This window comes from Camelus ferus, chromosome X, assembly GCF_009834535.1.
Source record: "Camelus ferus isolate YT-003-E chromosome X, BCGSAC_Cfer_1.0, whole genome shotgun sequence".
Taxonomy (NCBI): domain Eukaryota; kingdom Metazoa; phylum Chordata; class Mammalia; order Artiodactyla; family Camelidae; genus Camelus; species Camelus ferus.
Window position 1 is genome coordinate 65,606,943 of NC_045732.1, and position 22,130 is coordinate 65,629,072.

Consider the following 22,130-nt stretch of genomic DNA (forward strand, 5'->3'; position numbering starts at 1 on the left):
TAGAGTTGTGGTGATTATGTTTTGTGTAGTTTTTATTGTTGTGCAACCAGAGGCTTGTGTTTAATATTTTTGCTCCAGAATGTATTTGGTACAAGGTGAATAATTATGAACATGGAAAAGAATTTACCAACTTCCTGGACATTGTCATCAGGGCAGAGTGCTTCTTACAAGTAAGATTTTGCTTGCTTCCTACACACTCCACCACTTCTTAATTTATTTAGATATCCAGTGAAAACCTTCTCTTTGGTGCTTGACATCTTTTGTTAACAGTATTTGCTCAATTCAAAATTCATTATAAATACAGCCAAGTTGAATTGATGTTGATCTCTGTGCTGTTGAATTTGAAGAAAGAATTTGTCAAATTATGCAAATAAGAGAGAAAGTTCTATAATTTAAGAGAACAAACTGAAGATTAATGCATTCAGTTAATTGAATTAGCTGGTAAGGTAAATCTCATAGGGTCACTACTTGTGTTCTTATAATCAACAAATGTTTTTTGATTGTCTAATATGTTCCAGCCAATTAATTATTTGGCCTGGGTAACCCTGAGTTGTTCTTTACACTGCAACTCAGGTATCAGCATCATGAAAAAGCCTTTGCTCAGACTGGGTTAGATGTTTGTTCTATGTACTCCTTTTGCTCTCTGTTTACCTGTATCGTGGTACTTTCAGCATCTGTTTTTCCACACATTATGGGTTCCTGACAGGTGAAAACCATGTCCATCTTTTCTTCATGTACAGGTATTCAACTTGGTACCTAGTACAAAAGAGATGCTCAAAAAATGTTAGTTGAATAAATCTTAAGCATTTGGTGTGAAACCATTGAATTAGAAGTTGGGTGTGGATAATGTTGGTGAAGATAAAAGGATGAATTTAGGTTGACTTTTTAGATTTCCTGCTTGAGAGAATGATGATGGGAATATAAGAAAAGCAGGCTGGGAAAGAAAGATATATTTGATTTAAAAGATGCTTGTGGGATATCTTAGAGGTCCAGTAGTAGGCAGTTAGATAAAAAGTCTAGAGCTCAGAAATGAGATTTGCATTAGAGATGCAGAAATTTAGGACTCCTCATGATATAGGTGGTGGTTTTAGCTATGTTGTAGATGAGATTGTCCAGAGAATTCATGTCACGAAAAGAAGGTCCAGAATAGAGTCTCAGTGCATGCCACTATTTAAGGCTCAGGACAATAAAGGAAAAAAGGAAAGCCCTGGATCCTCTCTTTGGTAGAAACATAAATAGCCTAGACTCCCAGGCTTCTCCAGATGGAGCTGCCCAGAGTTTGGATTTAGTCTGTGGCCCCTAATGAAATTCCAGCCTTATTAATAACATTATATACACTTTATTGACTGTTCAAGTGACTGTATGTATTCCAAAACAATACAATTTCACTCATCTTTAAAAATATTCCATAACTTGACTTTTTACCTTCTTTCCAATCAGTGAAGTTTTATGGTGCTTGGAAACTATGTTGATAAAGTTTTTAATGTATCCAAATATTAATCATTTGATACCTTTTATGAGAAAGTCTGGCACCTAACCCAAGGCTTTTAATTATATTATGACAAAAAATTAGTCTAAGAGTAAAACAACTGTAGCCCAAAATAAACTGGTTATTTCAAGAGTAATTATGCCTGAAGAGTTCCATGCAAGGTTTTAATATCCACCTGTGTTACAGGAGGGGTTTTATTCCTGTGAAGCATTCCTGTATAAGAGTCTTCCTCTCTGGGATGGCCTCTGTTGTCGGTCACAGTTCCTTCAACTTTTGAGCTGGATTCCTTTTAGTAGCTTCTCTGGTATGTATCACGAAAATATGGAGTCATTTAATTCAATGTAATATTAATTAAAAGGACTTTCAATAATCTTTTTTTTTAACTTTTAGAGGTGAAACCACTTCTTTTTGACCATCTGTCCCGGCTCTTCTTCACATCAACTATATACTTCAAGGTAAAAAAACAATTGTCTTGCTTAGATTCAATAGGAAGTATTAGTCTGTGGCCAGTGGCACACAATTTCAAACCCATGTTACAGCAATAGTTTTCTAACAGGATTTGCTTGGACCTGGACTTGAGGTACTGCATCATTCAAATCAAAGTTAATGTGTAGAATTTTGTTTTTAAGATTTTGTCACATGTAGTTTTCCTGAACTGTTCCCAGTTGGAGTAGATGACAAAGTGAATGAACAGATGGCAAATAAGTGTTAGTAAAAAACAAACTGGGAAATAAGTATACCACTGTTGGGGTTGATAATTTTGTAGGTACACTTACTCATTTCTCAAATATGTATTGAGCACCCAGTATGTGCTTGATGCCTGTCTTGACACTGGGAATATAGTAATGACCAGAACAAACAAAACTCCATGTGTCATTCATACTATATATTTATAATATAGTCATTTTCTGCTAATAAAAGTGTTCTAACTTTATATAATAAAATTAAAATGTGTTACTGTTTTGGGGTGTTCTCCAAAAAGACCACTGTGGCTTCCAAGGAGTTCTATCTGACTAAGTTTCAGAGCCACTTTCTTGTAGAATGGTTATTCCTATTCCAAAAGAGTGACAATATAAGTAATGTTCTTTTATAACTTTTTTTCCCACCTTAAGTCACTTACCATTGGCCACATTTATAGGAAAACTCACATGACAGTACACACAACTTCTCCCACGTAACACATTTTCAGGGACGTCATTTTGCAGTTTTTTACTTCACTTAGTATAACAATCTCCAGGTCCATCCATGTTGCTGTGAATGACATTATTTTATTCATTTTTATGGCTGAGTAGTATTCCATTGTATAAATACACCACAACTTCTTTATCCAGTGATCTGTTGATGGCCATTTAGGTTGCTTTCATGTCTTGGCTATTGTAAATAGTGCAGCTACGAACATTAGAGTGCATGTATCTTTTCAAATTAGAGTTTCCTCTGGTTATATACCCAGGAGTGTGATTGCTGGATCATAGGGTAAGTCTGTTTTTAGTTTTTTGAGGAATCTCCATACTGTTTTCCATAATGGCTGCACCAAACTACATTCCTACCATGTAAGAGGGTTACCTTTTCTCCACACCCTCTCTAGCATTTATCATTTGTGAACTTTTTAATGATAGCCATTCTGACTTAGTGTGACTTAATATTGTCATACGAAGTGAAGTAAGCCAGATAGAGAAAGAAAAATACTATATGATATCACTTATATGTGGAATCTAAAAAAAATGACACAAATGAACTTATTTACAAAACAGAAACAGACTCACAGACATGGAAAACAAACTTATGGTTACCAAGGGGAAAACGGGGGTTGTGGAAGGGAAAGTGGGAGTTCGGGATTTGCAGATACTAACTACTATATGTAAAATAGATAAAACAACAAGTTCTTATGTTGAACTATATTCATACCTTGTAATAGCCTATAATGAAAAAGAATATGAAAACAAATACATAAATATATATATATATATATATATATGTATAACTGAATCACTATGCTGTACACCAGAAATTAAACAACATTGTAAACTGACTACTTCAATTAAAAAAAGAAGAAATATGATTTACAAAAAAAGGAGTAAATTGCAGATTTTGACACAAGGTGAAAAGAGTAGGAAGCTCATATCTGTAGCAAGTTAAAAGGATCTCTGAGGGGAGACAGTAAGGGGTAGGTGATGCTGTATTTGATGATGTATGTTATAAATGAATACAATTTAGAGAAACAAGTCTGTTCCTTGCTGATAAGCTAAGAGCAGTCTTGTAGAGAAAATGGCAAAATAAACTTGTATTTGCATTAATCTGTCTCTTGGAGACGATCAGGTTGGAGCAGCAGCTGTTAGGTTCTGAATTGGATGAGGTCATCTTCACAGTCCTTCCACCTCCAAACCTCTGGTTTAGTCTATTCTCAACGCTATGGTGTGTCTGAATGATTTTTTGTTTTGCCTTCTTAGTGTAGTGTTCTTCAGTGTCTGAAAGAACTACTGCAAAATTGGCTGTTGTGGCTTTCTATGGACATCCACTTGAAATCTGTGACGAACAGTCCTCTGTGAGTTATCTTATAACCCTCCACAAGAGTTGATCTGTACAAAACTGTTTGCATATGGAGTTTAATAGTGTGTCATGAAACCTAATTGCTTCATATAAATGCTTAGTCATACTTTTCTAAAAAGATTTTGTTACTCTTCACTCTTTTTCTCCACAATCCTCTGAGGAAGGTTATTCTTCAAGTTCTATTATATAAATCAGAAAGCAACCACTAAGCCTCTAAGTAATTTGCTAGAGTTAATATAGCAAAACATTGGCGAGCTGATGTTAGAAATGGCAACTTTCGCTTCTATTCAGTTTAGTTTACTTTATAAAATGTATTCTTGTTTGTATGTAAAGTCAGTTTTGATGATGACTAGGAAAACCTATAATTTTGCTGTACAGATTTTTTTATGTCTCTCTGATGTATTTTGCTTGTATACATTAATTTATTTTCACTTTGAGATTTAAAAAAAGTGCCCTGAATTTCCATTATGTTCATTATTGTTAAATGTGTGCTTTGCCTTCAATGTGAAACTAAAAGACTGAATTTCAAGGAACTGCCTAATCAGGTTGTTTTGACTCTTTCTACCTCGAATCTTTGGCTTCTCCTATATTCTTTTTTAACATTAATTTTAAAAAACTTTATACTATAGAAAATTGCAAACATAATCAAAAGTAGAGAAAATAGTATGATTATTACCCTTATGTACACATCATCCAGCTTCAACAGTTGCTGCCCATGGTTAACTTTTTTCATCTATAATATCCCTCACTTTCCTCTTCCTTTGTACTAGATATTTTTAAAGCAAAACCCAGACATCATTTCAGCTGTTGAAAATGATACTAGTATAACATCTGAAAAATTAATAGTTCTTGATATCTTCAAGTATCTAATCAATGTTCAAATTCCCCATATTATCAGTTACATTCTTACTTTATAAGATAAGGATCCCTTATCTTCAGGTGCAAATATCTAGTGGTTAGCTTGGTTAGATTAGCCCAGACCTATTTTTCTATATGTTCTTATCCCTATAGTGATTTCCTATTTTGGTAGGAGAACAGAAGAAGCTTCTTGGATGTTGCCAGAGAAAATTTTAATTCTTCTTATTCATTATTGCAATGCTTCTATATATCGTGTATCTGATCACTTTTAGAAGGAAATGGAACATTAGTGAGTAGTGAAAGTATCTTGTAAAGTATTGTTCTTCAAAGTGTGGTCCCTGGACCAGCAGCATTACATCACTGGAAAACTAACTTGCTGAGATACAAATTCTCAGGCCTTACCCTAGACCTACTGAAGTAAACTCTAGAGGTAGAGCCCAATAATCTGTATTTTAACAAGCACTTCCATGATTTTGGTGCAAGCTAAAGTCTGAGGACCGCTATCATAAAGAAATGCTGTTGAATGCTCAACCTCTTCAAACACTTCAATTCTGTTAAGAATAGTATGTTTGCATCTATAATCTTTGGCCAATTTGCCATGTAAGTTTTAGGCACCCTGATACAGTTGCTTTACAGTTTCTGTATTTTCTTTTTAAAATTCCTAGGATATTTTTTAATTAGTGTCATAAATTTGGGAGGCATTTAAAAAGGGGTTCTGCTTTCTAAAATTCTTAAATAAATGGACATAATTGTAGGTAACTTTGCTCATCATAATACTATTTGTCATTGTATAAGATGGCTCTTAAGTTCTCAATACTTCCTTCTATTTTAAAGATATGAGTTTCCATCATACGAACATATACCATATGACTGTCAAAGAGGGAGTATATTGTAGTTGTGGATCTCAAGGACAGAAGGATGGGGACCCATTCTCAGCAGTAGTTCTCCAGGGAGCATTGGAAGAGGGTGCTACCATCTTTTAGTAGGTAGGAGCCAGGGGTGCTAAGTGTGCTATGGTGGGTGGGGAGTAGGAGGCAGCCTGAACAGTGAATTGTTTCATCCAAAATGTCAGCAGTGTTCTGTGGAGAAACACTTCTAAAGGATGCTGTCTGAACAGTTACCATTGTACAAATTATTTCAGATGCATTTAAGTCCTGTCAAAAATCGTAAAGTATAAGTTTGCAAGTGACGGGCTGCCTGTATGGATGCCTGCCTGTTTGAATGGTCTCTTAATCTTTCCATGCTTGCTCTGGTAATGGTAGAGTCATCATTTCAAGCTCGGAGACTATATACTATTCCTTTTTCCTTGTGCATAACCACTGTTGGCCCCCTTGATCAGAGGGTAAAGCTATGAAATCACAATTCCCAAGTCTTTTCCTAATTCACTAAACAGTGGATTAAAGGACAGGGGTGGGTAGATGGATGGATTGAATCAATTATACCCATGTGTGATTTAAAGAGACATGGTTCATTGATTTGGGAAGAATATAAAATACCCAAATCTGGTTTTTGCTAGAAGAAAGAAAGGTGCCTAAAATGTTACTAATTCTGTTCTAGAATTGAATTGAATTCCAGTTAAATTAAAGTGAAAATATTAACAGCAGTTTAGTTCAGGAATTTAGACAAAACTGGGTTTGGATTTGTGTACTTAGAAACTAATTTGCTGACTGCTATGGTCCCTGGACATTGGTAATATTATCAAAAGTCTGTTGGAGGTGTAATTCTTTATTTCTCAGGTATTTACTAGTACAGTGGTTGCTGAGGATGTTCTATGAATTGATCTTAATGGTTCCCTAGAGGGCTGGGTTAGTTTTATGATAAATCACTGTGGTCTAAAAAAAAGTAAATTATACATTGCAGCACTTACCATTTTCTGAAATTCCCAGCAACTTTTTGCTATATATTATCCAGTTTTAGCTTGGAAACTGCGAGGACTTTTGCTAATACGGATCTGAATGCCATGATTTCTTATTTCAGGGAGACAACTTTAGGTGGATCCATGAACTCTGTGTCTGAACTGATTCACTATGTAGGATGGCTGTCCACTACTGCAATGCGCTTGGAAAGCAACAGTACTTTCTTGTTGCACTTTATCTTGGATTTCTATGAGAAGGTAGTATGCATCCCATTTTTCCTATTCAGATTTTTGTGATGGCTGTTCAATTTACTGGACTACTGTTTAAATTTTATTATGCACAGCTATTACATTGGGCTGTGATCTTATTAGCATAGTTAAAATAAGCTACATATATGAAGTTAATGAGTGTATTCTCGCCTGAACAACAGACATTCATAAAACAAAGGGAAAAAAACATGATTTTTTTAAAGTCTAGGTACCACTTTAATAGACATTCCTCTGGATAATGCTGGCGCTAGACAGAAGTCTGTCTCTAGTATCACTTTTTGCTCATCCGTGGTACATCTCCAGCCCCTGGTAAAAACCAAAAATACCTTCTTTTTCTTCAGCTCTCCACCCCCACCTTTCAACTTCCTTATTATTCCCAGTACCTATGATTCTGGTCCTCTTCTATTGTTTTATAGTATTCAACCGAGATAGAACTATTATCCAGGAAGTCCCCACTAATCTCAGTTTTCCTGGCTTTCTCCCTTCACTGGTACCTAGTTGTCTTGTGTTACATTTGCCGAGAAGCATGCACCTTTGTTCTCCAGGTTGACAGCCAACTAATGTGACAAATCAGTATTAATGGGACTTAAAGAAGAAAGAAGTGCTCCCTTCCCCTTTCTCCCTACTCTAAGGTCTCTCCCCAGAAAAAATTAAAAGATTTTAATAATGACCTTCTAGGAATAATCCTCTGTGGTAAGTTTGCTGTTTAGTGAGGTGCATTTTTAAGCAGGCTGTGGCTACCTATTCTATTTATGAATCAGGCAGGCCTAAACCTGATGTTGTATTATTGCTTATTTTCTAGTGATGATTCTTTGGGTGAAGTTGATTGAGGGGTTCTGAGGAATAATCTATATACTGATGTTATCATTCTTCCCAAAAGGTGTGTGACACATATATAAATTATAACCTTCCATTAGTGGTGTTGTTTCCTCCTGGGGTCTTCTATCCTGCACTCCTCAGCCTGGATCCCAGTATCCTGAATCAGCTCTGTTACATTCTGGACAGGTACAAAGCCTTTTTACCATTTTATGAATTAGTATATCATAATTCCATCTTTATTTTCCAGCTCTACAATAATTTATAATTTATAAATATACTATGATAAGTGTATTATATATAATATAGTGAAATGTTAAATACGATAAAATTGTTATCCATTTTCTGCACAGGCCTATGGAAGTAGGAAACATGGCTTTCTTCCAATATGGGACTGTTCTGTGTTGTTTTTTAAATGTCATTGTGGGGTATATGGGTTAAAAGAAATCATAGTTAAGGATCTTTTGTGCAATGGTACTGCTGCATTCAGCATTGTTAATTCTTGTTGCTATGTTTCAAAGAAAAATTAGTTATTTACTGACAATTGGTTTAAGTCTACGTAGCTTCTGTGGTAAAAAGAACGTTTTCTGAGAGATAAAGGGAGCTAGTGTCAATTATATGAAATTGTAAGCATTATTTCCTGATCCCTCCTAATTTTTTCATTTAATGGACTGAAATTGCTCTTTTTAGCCTATAAGTGTAGATTTGGTATAACTTGTAGGACTGTACCGGGGTTGAAATGTTTAAAAGCTAATTAGAATAGTTCTCAGATAAGAAAAAATTACATTTCTAACTTTTCCCTTTATCCTTTCTACTGCACGTTTTCTTCCATGTTAATATATTCTGTATCAGTGACTGCTTTTGAGCCTCTATTAATTTTTTGATGGTGAAACATTAAAAGCATTTCCTTTATTTTTTCTTTCTTACTGAAATATAATTTACAGAGTCAAGTGCATATCTTAAATGTACAACTCAATATTTGAATCTCTGTTAATTTTTATTCTTTGAGGAAAATGTACCATAAAAGGGGGAAAAACCCTTAACTAACCAGCTAGATAACTGTGTATGTGCATATCTGCATATATTTACATTTGAAATGTATGCTTTTGTTTATATTTACATATCAAAGGCATTTAATGGTAAAAGTTTATTCTATCTGTTCTCCCTTTTAGGTATCGTAAAAATTTGACTGCTGCAAAGGAAAATGAGTTGGTACCAAAGGTATGGATGATGAATCTGTGTTAAATCACCATTGTTTAAAAATTGAGTGTAGAGATATATGATCTGTTGGGAATAAGTAGGAAAGGGAGAATAGGCGATAATGACAATTTTTTTTTCTTTCCCAATAGACAAAATCAGAGTTCAGCTTCAGCAGCAAGACCTATCAAGAATTTAATCACTATTTGACAGCCATGGTTGGTTGCCTGTGGACATCCAAACCCTTCCAGAAAGGATTATATATTGACGCTAAAGCCTTAGAAAAAGCTGCAGTAGCAGAATATAAAAACAGTTTAAATTTAGTCCATCACCCTGCTTTTATGAGTTACACTGTTTCCTTTCTGCTACAGGTAAGAGTATTTAAACAATCTTTAGATTTTCTGTAGGACTACTATGATGGCAGAAATAGGAAATGCCATAAATTTAGTGTATATGAATTGCAAGACGTGTTTAGTCATTCCTTTTTGAGTATCAGCTAACTTTGGGGCATTGTGCTAGGCTCTAAGGGCTCAAAGTTAAGTAAGTTTCTGCCCTCCAAGAGCTTGGACTTGTGGTAGAGACAGACTTGTGAATGCTACTACAATACGGTTAAGCAAAGTGAGAAGAGGTGCAGTTGTGAGAAAGATGGGGGAGTGATTATTTGTTCAGTTCTACTTGGGTAGAGGTGGTGCCAGGTAAGAAAAGGGTGCAGAGAAGTGGAAGCTTTCATAGAATCCTTCTAAACAAGATGGAAAATGTAGGCTGGATAATATTATAATAAGAGTTGGAGTCTTAAGCCAAAGACTGCTGATTTAGTGGGTTGATATCAGTAAGCAGACAAGAGGGTCTTCTCAAGACTTTATGGGGCAGAGGGGAGCTATATAGCTCAGTGGTAGAGTATATGCTTAGCATGCACGGGGTCTTGGGTTCAATACCCAGTAACTCCATTAAAATTTTTTTTAAATAGCATGGTAGGAGATGATGTTTTGAAATGTACTCAAGGACCAGATGGTGAAAAAACTAATATGGAGGCCTTCACAAACATACTGATTGAGTTCAATAACTGAGTAAAAATTACATTTTTAAAGTACATAGAATTTCAGAGGCAGTCATTTTCTGATTCATGATTTTCTGATGTTCCTTCCTCTTTTTCTCTTCTAATATTTTAATTAATATTTTTATATTTTCTACATGCCTTTAGGACAATTTCTAGAGACTTTAAATGCTGGGTTTGTAAAAATATTTTTTGCCAACTTTTGCCCATTTTGCTGGAGAGTGGTTCCACAAAACTCCTTGTGGTCTCATCCTGGAAGTGGAGCTCCATGTGGACACTTTTTATCATAGAGCAGCCACTCTCTGTTTCTTGAATGTCCTTCCAGAGACATACTGTATATTTTAAACACTATACATTATACATACTTTTTTGCCTTTTGATTGTTTTGACCTAATATCTTGGCTTTTATTTCATGTTTGAACGTGAAGGGCTGTCTCATTCTTTTGGTTGTCTATGTAACGTTACATTTTATGGATGTAGTACAAGTTAAGCATATAAGTTGAGCATTTGAGTTATTTCTAATCTTATTATTAAATTATACTCTAATGAATGTGTTTGGACTATATATATATATCATTTCATACATATGCAAGTGTATCTGTTGGATAAAATTGCTCCAGGTAGACTTCCTTTCAAAGGGTGTATCTTTTTAATTTTGTTAGATATTGTCAAATTGCTTCCAGTGGAAGTTATACCAATTTACATTAACAATGAATAGGTGTCCAATTCTCCATACCCTGTCAATATAATTGCATTAAATTCTTACTTGAAAAAGTATGTAGTGAATCATAGAGTAGAACTGATTTTCATAGGTCAATTCTTTTTTTTTCCTAGAGTGTGTGTGTATGTGTCTTAATTACAAGACTCAGTCTCTAAAGTAATAAATATTATTAACTTGGACATAGGTAAGCAAACTTGTTTTAGAGGATCAGGAATTGATATATTCTTTCAATAGGATATTTAAAAATATTTTAAGAAGGTTGATTCTTGAAGGTTTAATTCTAGCATTAGAACACATTTGGCAAAATGTGAAACTACCATTTTGTAATTGATGATGTTTCTATATGATTCTTAAAATACTAGACTTTAATATCAGTCTTTTCTTTTAAAAAAATGCCTTTTGAGCTCTCATCACCAACTGCTCACTAAGTATTAAACCTTTGGGGTGGTAAAAATAACCTCTGATACCATGGTAGCATGATTTAATTCTGACAGTTTTATTTTGCTGAATTATCACATTGCAAATATTTCAAATTAGCCATATTTTTTTGAGATAATTTCGTAAATTTAATTTGGCCAGACAGTTCTCAGTATCAAAAGAGTTTAGGTCACTTAATGAGTTTGGATAGTTGTAGAGCTTACATTTCAGGAAATTCTGAAGCTCTAGGTTTTCTTATCATAAACTACCTTTGAATTAATAACTAGTTGTTTCTTTGTTTATTCATTCAACAAATATTTTTGTGTGCACTGTGCTTTTGATGCTGCAAATACAGTGCTTAAGAAGGTAGATACCATCTCTGTCTAAATGGAGTTTATATTCTAATGAGGACAAACAATAAAACAAGTAATGAAATAAGTAGACATGATGATTTAAAACTTTGAGGAATGATATGAAGGACATAAACAGGGTGGGGTGAGAGAGAGTGACTGGCGAGTTGTGAGGGATGGGTGTTCAAGGAAGGCCTTTTTGATAAGGTGACAGTTGATCTGAGATTTCTTCTAAAAGATGAGAATAAGCCAGCGTAGGAATAGCTGGAAGAAGAGTATTCCAGGCAGTGGGAAGAATACTCAAGCAGTTCAAGGCAAAAAGGAAGGCCAGCATGGCTTACAGCTAAAGGAACAAGAGGGAGAATGGAATGAAATAAGGTTGGAGAGATGCAGGGACACTCTTACAGATCTGTTAGGAGTGCAGTGGGAAACAATTGAAAGATTTTTAAGCAGGGTTGTAGTGTGGTCTGAGTTGGTGTTTAATAGAGATCACTTTGGCTTTCTAGTGGAGGATAGAGTTATAAGAGGAGGCCCGAGGGGAAGCACGGGTACCAATTAGGAGACTCTTGGTCTAGATAAGATAGATAGTGATTTGTATACAAGTGGTGGTAGTGAAGGTGGATAGAAGCGGACTGATTTGAGATACCTTGCAGAGCTAGAACAGAGAGAACCTGATGGCTTGATGAGTGGGAATGAGAAAAAGGAAACGACTTCTGAGTTTTCTGAATTGAGCAACTGGGTGTTGCTGGTGGTTCCATTTATTAACAAGAGGAATACTGGTGGAAGAACTAGAGAGATTTTGGTGTTTCGGGAGGGCAAGTTGAGAATGAAGTTTTGATCTACTTAAGTTTGAAATGCCTGCATAATCAACACGGTGGCATGGAGGATGATGTTGTGTGAAAAAACATAGATATCTACAACTCTTGAGTAGAAAAGTAATTTAGAAGAGTTGGACTCTGAATGTGAAATTTTAGAAAATATTTTAACCACTTAATTTTGTTTAGATTTACCATTTCATGTTTGTAAAAGTGATATATGCTCAAAATCCGTCTACATCTAAAAATCTTTCAATCATTATAAAATAAAAAATTCTAAGTGTTAAAAATTCATTGCATCATACGTAGTTTAATAAGCAGAGTTTTTTTTTCTCAGTGATATATCAAAAATGTTGTTAGAATTGATGATTTTTCAGTGAAGTACAGTAGATGATAGTTAAAGCCAGGGAATAAATGGGATCGCCTACCTTTGAGTTTTCATAAAGAATTACAGAGTTCCATAGAATCTACTGTGTACACAGACTGCCTCATCAGACTTCCTCCTCATCCTTCAAAACTCAGTTTGGCTAATCATATTCCTCAGAAAAAGCCTTCTCTAACACCTTCCATCTCCACCCTGGTGGCTGAATACAGAATAAAAAAAATGAGGCCATAGATTAGCAAAATGGTGCTCACTTTATCCACAATGATGTTATTTTCCTTCTGATTGTGCTTCTAGGGAGAAATACGGAAGATTATAGTGAGTGTTTGTTCAAAAGGAAGCCAAGAGTGGTGGTAGGAATAGAACGTAGCAAATAAACCAGACAGTGAAGAGCCATCTTAATTTTCTGGTAATTTTTGCTAACCAAATATTTTCATCCCCATTTCTCTACATTTCCTTTTTTTTTGTTTTTTGTTTTTGTTTTTAAAGGAATGGCCAGAAGAAAGGACAGTAAACATGAGCTCTGTTCGGGTAAGTAAATTTATTTTCATCATGTTCAGGGGTTTCATAGAGCTTCATCTCATCAGAAGAATTTATACTTTTACTTTTCCCTAAATCTTAAGTCTGCTGCCTAGACAAAGTGAAGTGTTTGCCTTCTGAATTAATTCCAGTGACTTTGATTTGACTTTATTGGTACCTACCCTCTACATAGATGAAACTGTTCAGAGTTGGACTTTTGCTCTTGTATCTGTACATCATCTTATTTTATAATACAGTTCCTTGTAGTCAAAGTGTGACTAACTATAGTGTGTCCACTCTAAAAAACCAAATGCAGTTGTCTCAGTGTAGAAATACTGCTGTGCACATATTTAATATAGGCAGCGATATAATAACGTCTGCTCCTGTGTTGTCTATTTTAGATGTTAAATTCCTGGAGCATGGGAATGATGACCCATTTCTATTTCACAGGACTTGTTCAATTGAACACCTAATTTTTTTTTGCCAATATAATAAACAGAATATTTGGCCCTTAAACTTTAGGTACTTCCTGGTTTGAATGTTATTTAGTGACTGAGTTTCAGTTACGAACCTGGCCACTGAAGCTAACTCTTGGTATGTGCATCCAAGATGCTAGAAACTTTTCCTAGGCAAAGAAAAAGAGGTAGGGAATAAGCTAATTAAGTATTTGATAAGTAATTTTCCCTTGTTTGTGCCTGCAGGGAAAGAAATGGAACTGGTATTTGGAGTACTTATTTTCAGAGGGGTTCCAAGGCTTAAAACTTTTCATACAAAGTAGTATTCATCATTCTTCTGTCCCCTGAGCAGAGAGCATAAACCACATGATCAACATTAAATGAATGTTGACAGAAACAAACTGAGCATATGGGACTAAATTCCTTCCTTGTTGCTGGAGAGACCAAGTGGCTCCAATTGAGTTTCCATATTCTTTTCACCAACACACTGCCATCTTCAGAGTGGTTGGACTGGCCTTCTATCCATGGCTCAGGAGAGCCTCAATGTGGCTAACTTTATTTTTCAGGGTCTAGATTCTTTAGCCTACTTGTGAAAAATGACTTTATCATCAGGCTCTGCCTTCCACCAAATTATATATAAAGAGATATATCTGTTACGTGGTGAGATTTTTCATATTCTTGTGGACTATGAGCTGCACTGATGGAAGAGAGCAGGTAATACTATACAGTGGCAGTTAAGCCACAGACATATTCATGCAAAATACTCTGTTGCTTCCATGAAACCTCTGTGGATATTGCCATTTTTATTATTGTGAACAGCTACACCAACACCAAGTTAATAGGATACATTTCTGACTAAAAGCTAGCTCTGAGTAGTTGGTCAATTCCTGGGCCTTCACTGGTAACAATTTGATGAGAGAAGGAAGGGGAAAGGATTGTAGGATAATCAAGACATTCCTGTTTATACCAGTTTGATTTCATAAAACTGCTCTATTTTGTGTGCATGCATATATGTATATGTATATATCCCATGTTTAAGTGTTTAGGTCCAAATAAACTAACTGCAGCTTTATTTTCAGGAATAATTCTGAAGCTTTTTAAAAATTTTATAATAGCTTGAATATCTTGCTGAAAATTGACTGTAAAATTTTGCTTCAGTGCTACTGAATAACTCTCCTCCTTTTAATAAAATTCATACCATTTGAGAGAAATCAAGCTGAATATATTTGTTTTTAAGGGCACATTCTTGTGGTTCTTTTTTTTTTCCATTTAAAACAAAACAGAACCCTAAACTGTATTATTGGATGGTATTGAGACTAGAAGTCCTATTTATTCATTTATTTTTGATTTAATACATATTTATTGAGCTTACTGTGTGCCAGATATTCTTACACGGGCTGTTTATACAGTACTTCCTTTTGTGGAATTTACTACATTTCATTAGAGAAGACTGATAATACACATGTAAACAAATACATAGTATCAGGTGTTATGAAGAAAAAGCAAGAAATAGGGACAGAAACAAACTGAGCATACTGGACTAAATTCCTTCCTCAGTGGTAGAGAGACCAAGTGGCTCAACTTGAGTTTCCATACTTGTTTCACCAACAGACTGCCATCTTCAGGGAGTGCTAAGACTGGCTCATGGATAGAAATCCATGGCTCAGGAGAGCCTCAATGTGGCTAGCTTTACTTTTCAGGATCTAGATTCTTTAGCCCACTAGTGAAAAATGACTTCATTACCAGGCCCTGCCTTCCACCAAATTATACATAGAAAAGATACATCTTTGAGAGGGTTGCTACTTTAGATAAGATGTTTAGAGAAGGCCTATTTGAAAAGGTGACATGCAGAGGCCCTAATTGTATGAACCATGTGAACATTTGGGGAAAGGGCATTCTGGGGAAAGGTAAAGGCAAGTAGAAAGACTTAAAAATGTTAACTTACCTGGCATGTTCGAGGAATAGCAGAAGCCAGTAAGGTTACGACATAGTAATTAAGGGAGCAGAATGGTAAGAAATGAAATAGGGAAGAAAGCCAGAGAGTAGTTGATGAAGATCCTTATAACCTGGTGTGGATATGTAATGGGAAGCCATTAGAAGGGTTGAGAGCAGAGGAGTGACATAATTTTACTTACTTGTATGGGGCTGTGGTGTGGAGGATAAACTGAAGAGGATTAAGGGTGAAAGCAGAGAGACCAGTTAGGTTATTACAGTGTTCCAGGCCAAGAGTCTTAAACTCCTGTGGCAGATGCTGGGGAAGTGCTTAGATATTGGATTCAGGTTCTATTTTAAAGATGAAGAAGATAGGATCATCTGATAGCTTGGATATGAGGAGAGAGAAAGGGAGGCATAAAGGATGATACCTAGGTTTTTGAGCAACTGGGTGAATTCTGGAATGCAGAGATGAGGAACAGATTTGGAGGAGTGTGGAATCAGGAATTCTTTTTTGGTCATGTTAGTTTGGAGATGTTGAGTAGGCAGTTGGATATCCAAGTCGGGTTCAGGGAACAATTTGGTACTGATGAAATTGATTTGCAAGTCGTTACTGAATAGCCATCATATTAGATGAGGTCACTTAGTGCAGCTAGAAAAGAGAAAATGGCAATCTTCATATCATGGAAGTAACTTTTCTAAACTTAAGTTTATGTTCCAGGAGAAAAAAAAAATTTCCACTTAGTTTATCTTTTTGTTCAATAATGATTCCCTGGGTACCTTTTTGGCTATATTTTTCTGTTGATCAATTGTTTAACTCAGTTAAGATTAAATATATAGCTATGTAAATGTGCCAAATCTAGTTATTTGAAATTCTTTTTTGAAGAATCTTCATGGCAAAGAAAAACAAGATTTATATAAGAATAGCAATTTTGCATCAGTGCAAAAGAAAAGGAAATAAATAGAAAATGTGCTTTATTATCTCAGTTGTACAAAAAGAATACTTTGTTTACCCAGTATTTGTGTAGAATTGTTCATGTTATAAATACTGACTTAATATTCGATGCTAACATTGCTATTAGATGTCTAACATTTTATTTTCCTTTTTATCATAACTCTGGTCTTGGAGACAATCTGGAAAGAAAAGTAGATAAGTCAATGGTGCCTCACGTAACTTTTATTAACATGGTAGAAATTCTTTTTATGACATACACATTTTATATCACAAAATAGTTTACTAGATAGAAGAATTATTCTCTGAAACTGGTATTATTTTTAAAATCTTTTCTTAATTGATACTATGTTTCACTTCATTTAAATTATTAGGTTTTTAAATGTATAGAGCCTCTATTTTGTCATGTAAAAAATTCTGTTTCTAATAAAGGTGGATGCTATGGACTGAATGTTTGTTTCCCTCAAAATTCATATGTTGAAGCCCTAAACCCCAATGTGATGGTGTTTGGAGGTGGAGCCTTTGGGAGATAATTAGGTCATGAGGGTGGAGACCTCATAAATGGAATTGGTGCCTGTATAGGAAGAGACAGGAGAGATACGATATTTCTCTCTACCATGTGAGGATCCAGCAAGAAGGTAGCCGTCTACAAGCCAGGAAGAGGGCCCATGCTGGCACCCTAATCTTGGACTTTCAGCCTTCAGAATTGTGAGAAGTAAATTTTTTTGTTTGTTTGTTTTTGTTTTTTTTTTTAAACATTTTTTATTGAGTTATAGTCATTTTACAATGTGTCAAATTCCAGTGTAGAGCACAATTTTTCAGTTATACATGAACATACATATATTCATTGTCACATTCTTTTTCGCTGTGAGCTACCACAAGATCTTGTATATATTTCCCTGTGCTATACTTCTCCTCAGAAGAGTATATGAATGGATAGTAAGAACATGAAAAGATGCTCAACATCATTAATCGTTAGGTAAATTCAAATCAAAATCATAATGAGGTACTACTTCACACTCATTAGGATGGCTATAATAAAAAAAGACATAATAAGTGAGGATGTAGAGAAATTGAAACTCATTCATTGCTGACTGGACTATAAATGGTGTAGTCACTTTGGAATACATTTTGGCAGTTCCACAAAATTTTAAACAGAGATACCGTATGACTGAGCAGTTCCACTCCTGAGCATATACTCAACAGAAATGAAAACATCTTCACAAAAACTTGTACACAAATGTTCATAGCAGCATTATTCGTAATAGCCCTAAAGTGGAATCTACCCAAATGTCCTACTGATGAATGAAGAAGCAAAGCATGCTATTTAGTATGTTTTATGCATATAAAGGAATACTGCTTAGCAAAAAAAAAAAAAAAAAAAAGTGGGATGAAGAAGCCAAACATTACAGTAGGATAAAAGTCAAAAACACTATACAAAGTGAAATAAGACAGCCACAAAAGAGCACATATTGAGTGGTTTCATTTATTTGAAAATATTCACAACAGGCAAATCTATGAAGACAGAAAGTAGTTAGGTGTTTGTCTAGGGCTGGCGGGGATAGGGTGAAGATAATGGGGAGTACTATAGACTGAAAGTTTGTGTCCCCTCACCAAATTCATATGCTGAATTCCCAAGTGATGATATTTGGAGTTGGGGGCCTTTGAGAATTTGGGTGGGGGACACAAACTTTCCCTTATGAATGGGTGAGTGCCCTTATAAAAGAGACCCCAGAGAGCTTCCTTACCCTTTCATCAGGTAAGGTTAGAGCAAGAAGATGGCTGTCTGTGAACCAAGAAGCGGGCCCACACCAGACACTCAATCTGCCAGCACCTTAATCTTGGACTCCCCAGCCTCCAGAACTGTGAGAAATGAGTTTTTGTTGTTTATATGCTACCCAGTTTATGGTATTCTGTTAGAGCGGCCACAAAGGACTAAAATAGGAAGTGACTGTTAATAGGTATGAGGTTTCTTTTTAAGATGATAAAAGTGTCCTAAGCTCTGTAAATATAATATAAACCACTGAGTTTTATGTTAATACATTATATCACTAAAGTTGTTTAAAAAAAACTTATAAGAGCTGTTTCAACTCCTGTTTTGGAAAAGGCTGAGATGAGTAATCTTAACGATCTCATGTTTGCATACTAATTACCTTAATTGTATAATAACAAATTTGGAAAAAATATAGTCATAAAATCATTATTTACTTGTCTTCTGTCTCATACCTTATCCTCTTCCAATCTAGGAAATTAGGAACATGCAAAGAGAATTTTCTGTGGTAATTGTGCAGCTATCAAGTATTTTTAAGAATTTTTAAAGGTAAATACCAGATTTACATATTTATTTGAGATATTTTAGGGTCAGCAAGGAAAACAGACATGCTGGAATAATCTTCTGAAGTACAGATAGATAAGTGGGAGTAGGTTACTAAATTGTGAGTAAAAATTGCCATAGTATTCTTTCTCTTAAAAAAGTTTTGATCAATTTTAGAGGCATTTACATATTTTTCTACCAAGAATAAAATATATAATATAGCTATAGTGGCTGTTTTCAAACGAATAAAGCCCAAGTGGATTTCTAACAAAACATTTAGTTAATTTCCCCTATTCCTGAATGAAGATACAGCCAGAGTGAATGATATTTTAAATAGAGTTGGGACTTTTTCACGTTTTTAACTGGATGATCTTAAAAAAATTATTAATCTATTTAGTTTGGTGAGAATTATAAAAATTAGGCTTATTTCAATTATTTAACCCAGTTTCTAAGATGCTCTTAGAAAATCTAAGTCGTGTTTAGAATTTTGTGTTATTGCAGAATCTAGGCTAGCCTACCATCTCCCCCTGCTGGACGTTTACCCCACTACAAGAAATTAAGAATTCAATCTCTGCTATCTAGCCTCTGCGGGCGGAGAAAGAGTAGGAAAAATGAGTGTGTTGAGTTGAATGGGGAACTAGAATACAATTCTTCTGATTTCTGCCCGTCCAGACTTCAAAGTTCCATTTCCCTAGTGTTTGGAAATGAATTGAGTTTCCCTCAGCTTGAGGATTCTTGGCCTATGACTTAGAGTCTCGGGGTCAGACAGTAATTGAGTCTTGCTGGGATCTATACTTCTCGAAAAACCCTACCCCTATTAGCCATTTACATAAGAGCAGACATACTGGCTAATAACTACATTAACTCTTTTTAGCTTAGATCTCAGATTTTTCTTGCCATTAGTGAGGATTAAATTTTTTTCTTAGCATTTTGTGTCTTATTCTGTCACCAATAGGTTTAACTTTGACAATTTAAATGTTTCATATTTTGCATTTTTGTGTTATTAGGTTTCTTTACAAACTTCGTAAGACTAGATTTGGTAAGATGATTTTTTTTTTTGGTAAGAACTTTTTCATTACCCAAAAAGAAAACTCCACACCTGTTAAGCAGTTGCTCCTCATTTTCCCCCTTCTCCCAGCCCGATATGCTGGATATTTCATGTAAATAGAATCATAGGATATGCTGCCTTTTGGGTCTGACCACTTTCATATGCATAATGATTTCAACCTTTATGCAACATGTATCAGTACTTCATTCCTTTTTGTGACTGAATAATATTCCATTGTATGTACACACCGCATTTTGTTTATCTATTCATCAGTTGATGGACATTTGAGTTGTTTCCACCTTTGGCTATTGGAAATAATGCTGCTATGAACATTCACCTATACGAATTTTTATTTTAACACCTGTGTTTCAGTTCTTTAGGGTGTATACCTAGGAATAGAATTGCAAGGTCATATGGTAATTATATGTTTAACTTATTGAGGAACTGCCAAACTGTTTTCCAAAGTGCACCGTTTTTCATTCTCGTTAGCAATGTATGGGCTCCATTTTTTCCACATCTTTGCTAATAATTGTTATTTTTTATTTTTAAAAATGTTAGCCATGCTAGTGGGTGTGAAGTGGTATTTCATTGTGGATTTGATTTTCATTTACCTAATGACATGATGTTGAGCATCTTTTTGTGTCTTGTTGGACATTGTGTATCTTTTTTGGAGAAGTGCCTGTTTGAGTCCTTTGCGCTTTTTAAAATTAGGTTGTTTGTCTTTTTGTTGTTTAATTGTAAGACTTCTTTATATAGTCTGAATTCAAGATGCTTATCACATATATGTATGATTTGCAAATAAAGGGTTGCCTTTACACTTTCTTGATAGTGCCTCTTAATGAACAACATTTAAAAATTTTTGATGAAGTCTAATCTATTTTATCATTGGTTGGTTGTGCTTTAGTTGTGATGTCTAAGAAACTGTTGCCTAATCAAAGGTCATTAGAATTTACATCGTTTTCTTCTAAGAGTATTATAGTCCTAGCTTTTGTGTTTAGATCTTTTATCCATTTTGAGTTAATTTTTATACTGTGCAAGTTAGAGGTTCAAATTCATTTTTTCATGTGGAGATAGACATTTGTCCCAACACCATTTATTAAAAAGGCTTTTATTTCCTCCACTGAGTTGTTCTGGTGTCCTTGTCAAAAATCAGTTGGCTATAGAAGTATGTTGAAGTTTATTTGTTGACTTTCAGTTCGGTTCCAATGCTCTTTATGTCTGTTCTTACGTCAGTATCACATTGTCTTGGTTAGTGTAGCTTTGTGGTAAGTTTTCAGGTGTAAAAGTTCCAACATTTTTCTTCTTTTTCAATATTGTTTTGGCTATTTTGAGTCCTTTACATTTACATATGAAGTTTAGGATTAGCTGGTCAATATCTGTAAAGAAAGGTAATTGGAATTTTGATAGGGAATGCACTGAAACTGTAGATTAGTTTGGGGAGTAGTGCCATCGTAACAACTTTAGGTCTTCTGATCCACGAATACCAGATTTCTTTCCATCTATTTAGGTCTGCTTTACTTAATTTCAACAATGTTTTGTAGTTTTTAGTGTGGAAGTCTTGAATTTCTTTTGTTAAATGTATTCCTAAGTATTTTATTCTTTTTGATTCTATTATAAATGGAATTATTTTCTTAATTTCATTTTTCATTGTTCACTACAAGTATATAGAAGTACAATGTATCTTGTTTTTTTATTATTAATTAATTAATTAATTAATTAATTTTTACTGAAACTTTGACCTCCCTGTTCCCCCTCCATTCCAGTCCCTGGCAATAGCATTATATTTTCTGCTTTGAAGAGTTTGACTATTTTAGATTCCTTATAGAAGTGATATCATGCAGTGTTTGTCCTGTGCCTGGCTTATTTCAGTTAGAATAATATCCTCCAGGTTCACCCATGTTGTCATAAATGGCAGAATTCCCTTCTTTTTTGGCTAATATTCCATATTTTCTTTATTAATTCATCAATTAATAGACATTTAGGTTGCTATTGTGAATAATAGTGCAATGAACGTGGAAGTGCAGATATCTCCTCAAGATCCTGATTTCAGTTCCTTTGGATATCTACCCAGAAGTGGGATTGCTGGATCATACAGTAATTGTATTTTTTTAAATTTGAAGAACCTCCATACTGTTTTCT

At 34.8% G+C, this 22,130-nt stretch overlaps 1 protein-coding gene across 2 annotated transcripts in view; it reads left to right on the top strand.

Annotated features, from left to right (window-relative positions):
* The window catches only part of CENPI (centromere protein I), a 34,518-nt gene extending 17,899 nt beyond the window's left edge, over nt 1–16,619 (top strand). For both annotated transcript variants that reach the window (XM_006191930.3, XM_032475066.1), the window contains 10 exons: nt 79–170; nt 1,676–1,793; nt 1,880–1,944; nt 3,937–4,031; nt 6,872–7,007; nt 7,900–8,024; nt 9,008–9,056; nt 9,185–9,403; nt 13,261–13,302; nt 13,992–16,619. In XM_006191930.3, the coding sequence (XP_006191992.3) occupies nt 79–170; nt 1,676–1,793; nt 1,880–1,944; nt 3,937–4,031; nt 6,872–7,007; nt 7,900–8,024; nt 9,008–9,056; nt 9,185–9,403; nt 13,261–13,302; nt 13,992–14,093 (1,043 nt within the window). In that variant the 3' untranslated portion in view covers nt 14,094–16,619. The remainder of the gene's footprint in view (nt 1–78; nt 171–1,675; nt 1,794–1,879; nt 1,945–3,936; nt 4,032–6,871; nt 7,008–7,899; nt 8,025–9,007; nt 9,057–9,184; nt 9,404–13,260; nt 13,303–13,991) is intronic.
* The last annotated feature ends 5,511 nt before the right edge of the window (nt 16,620–22,130 follow it).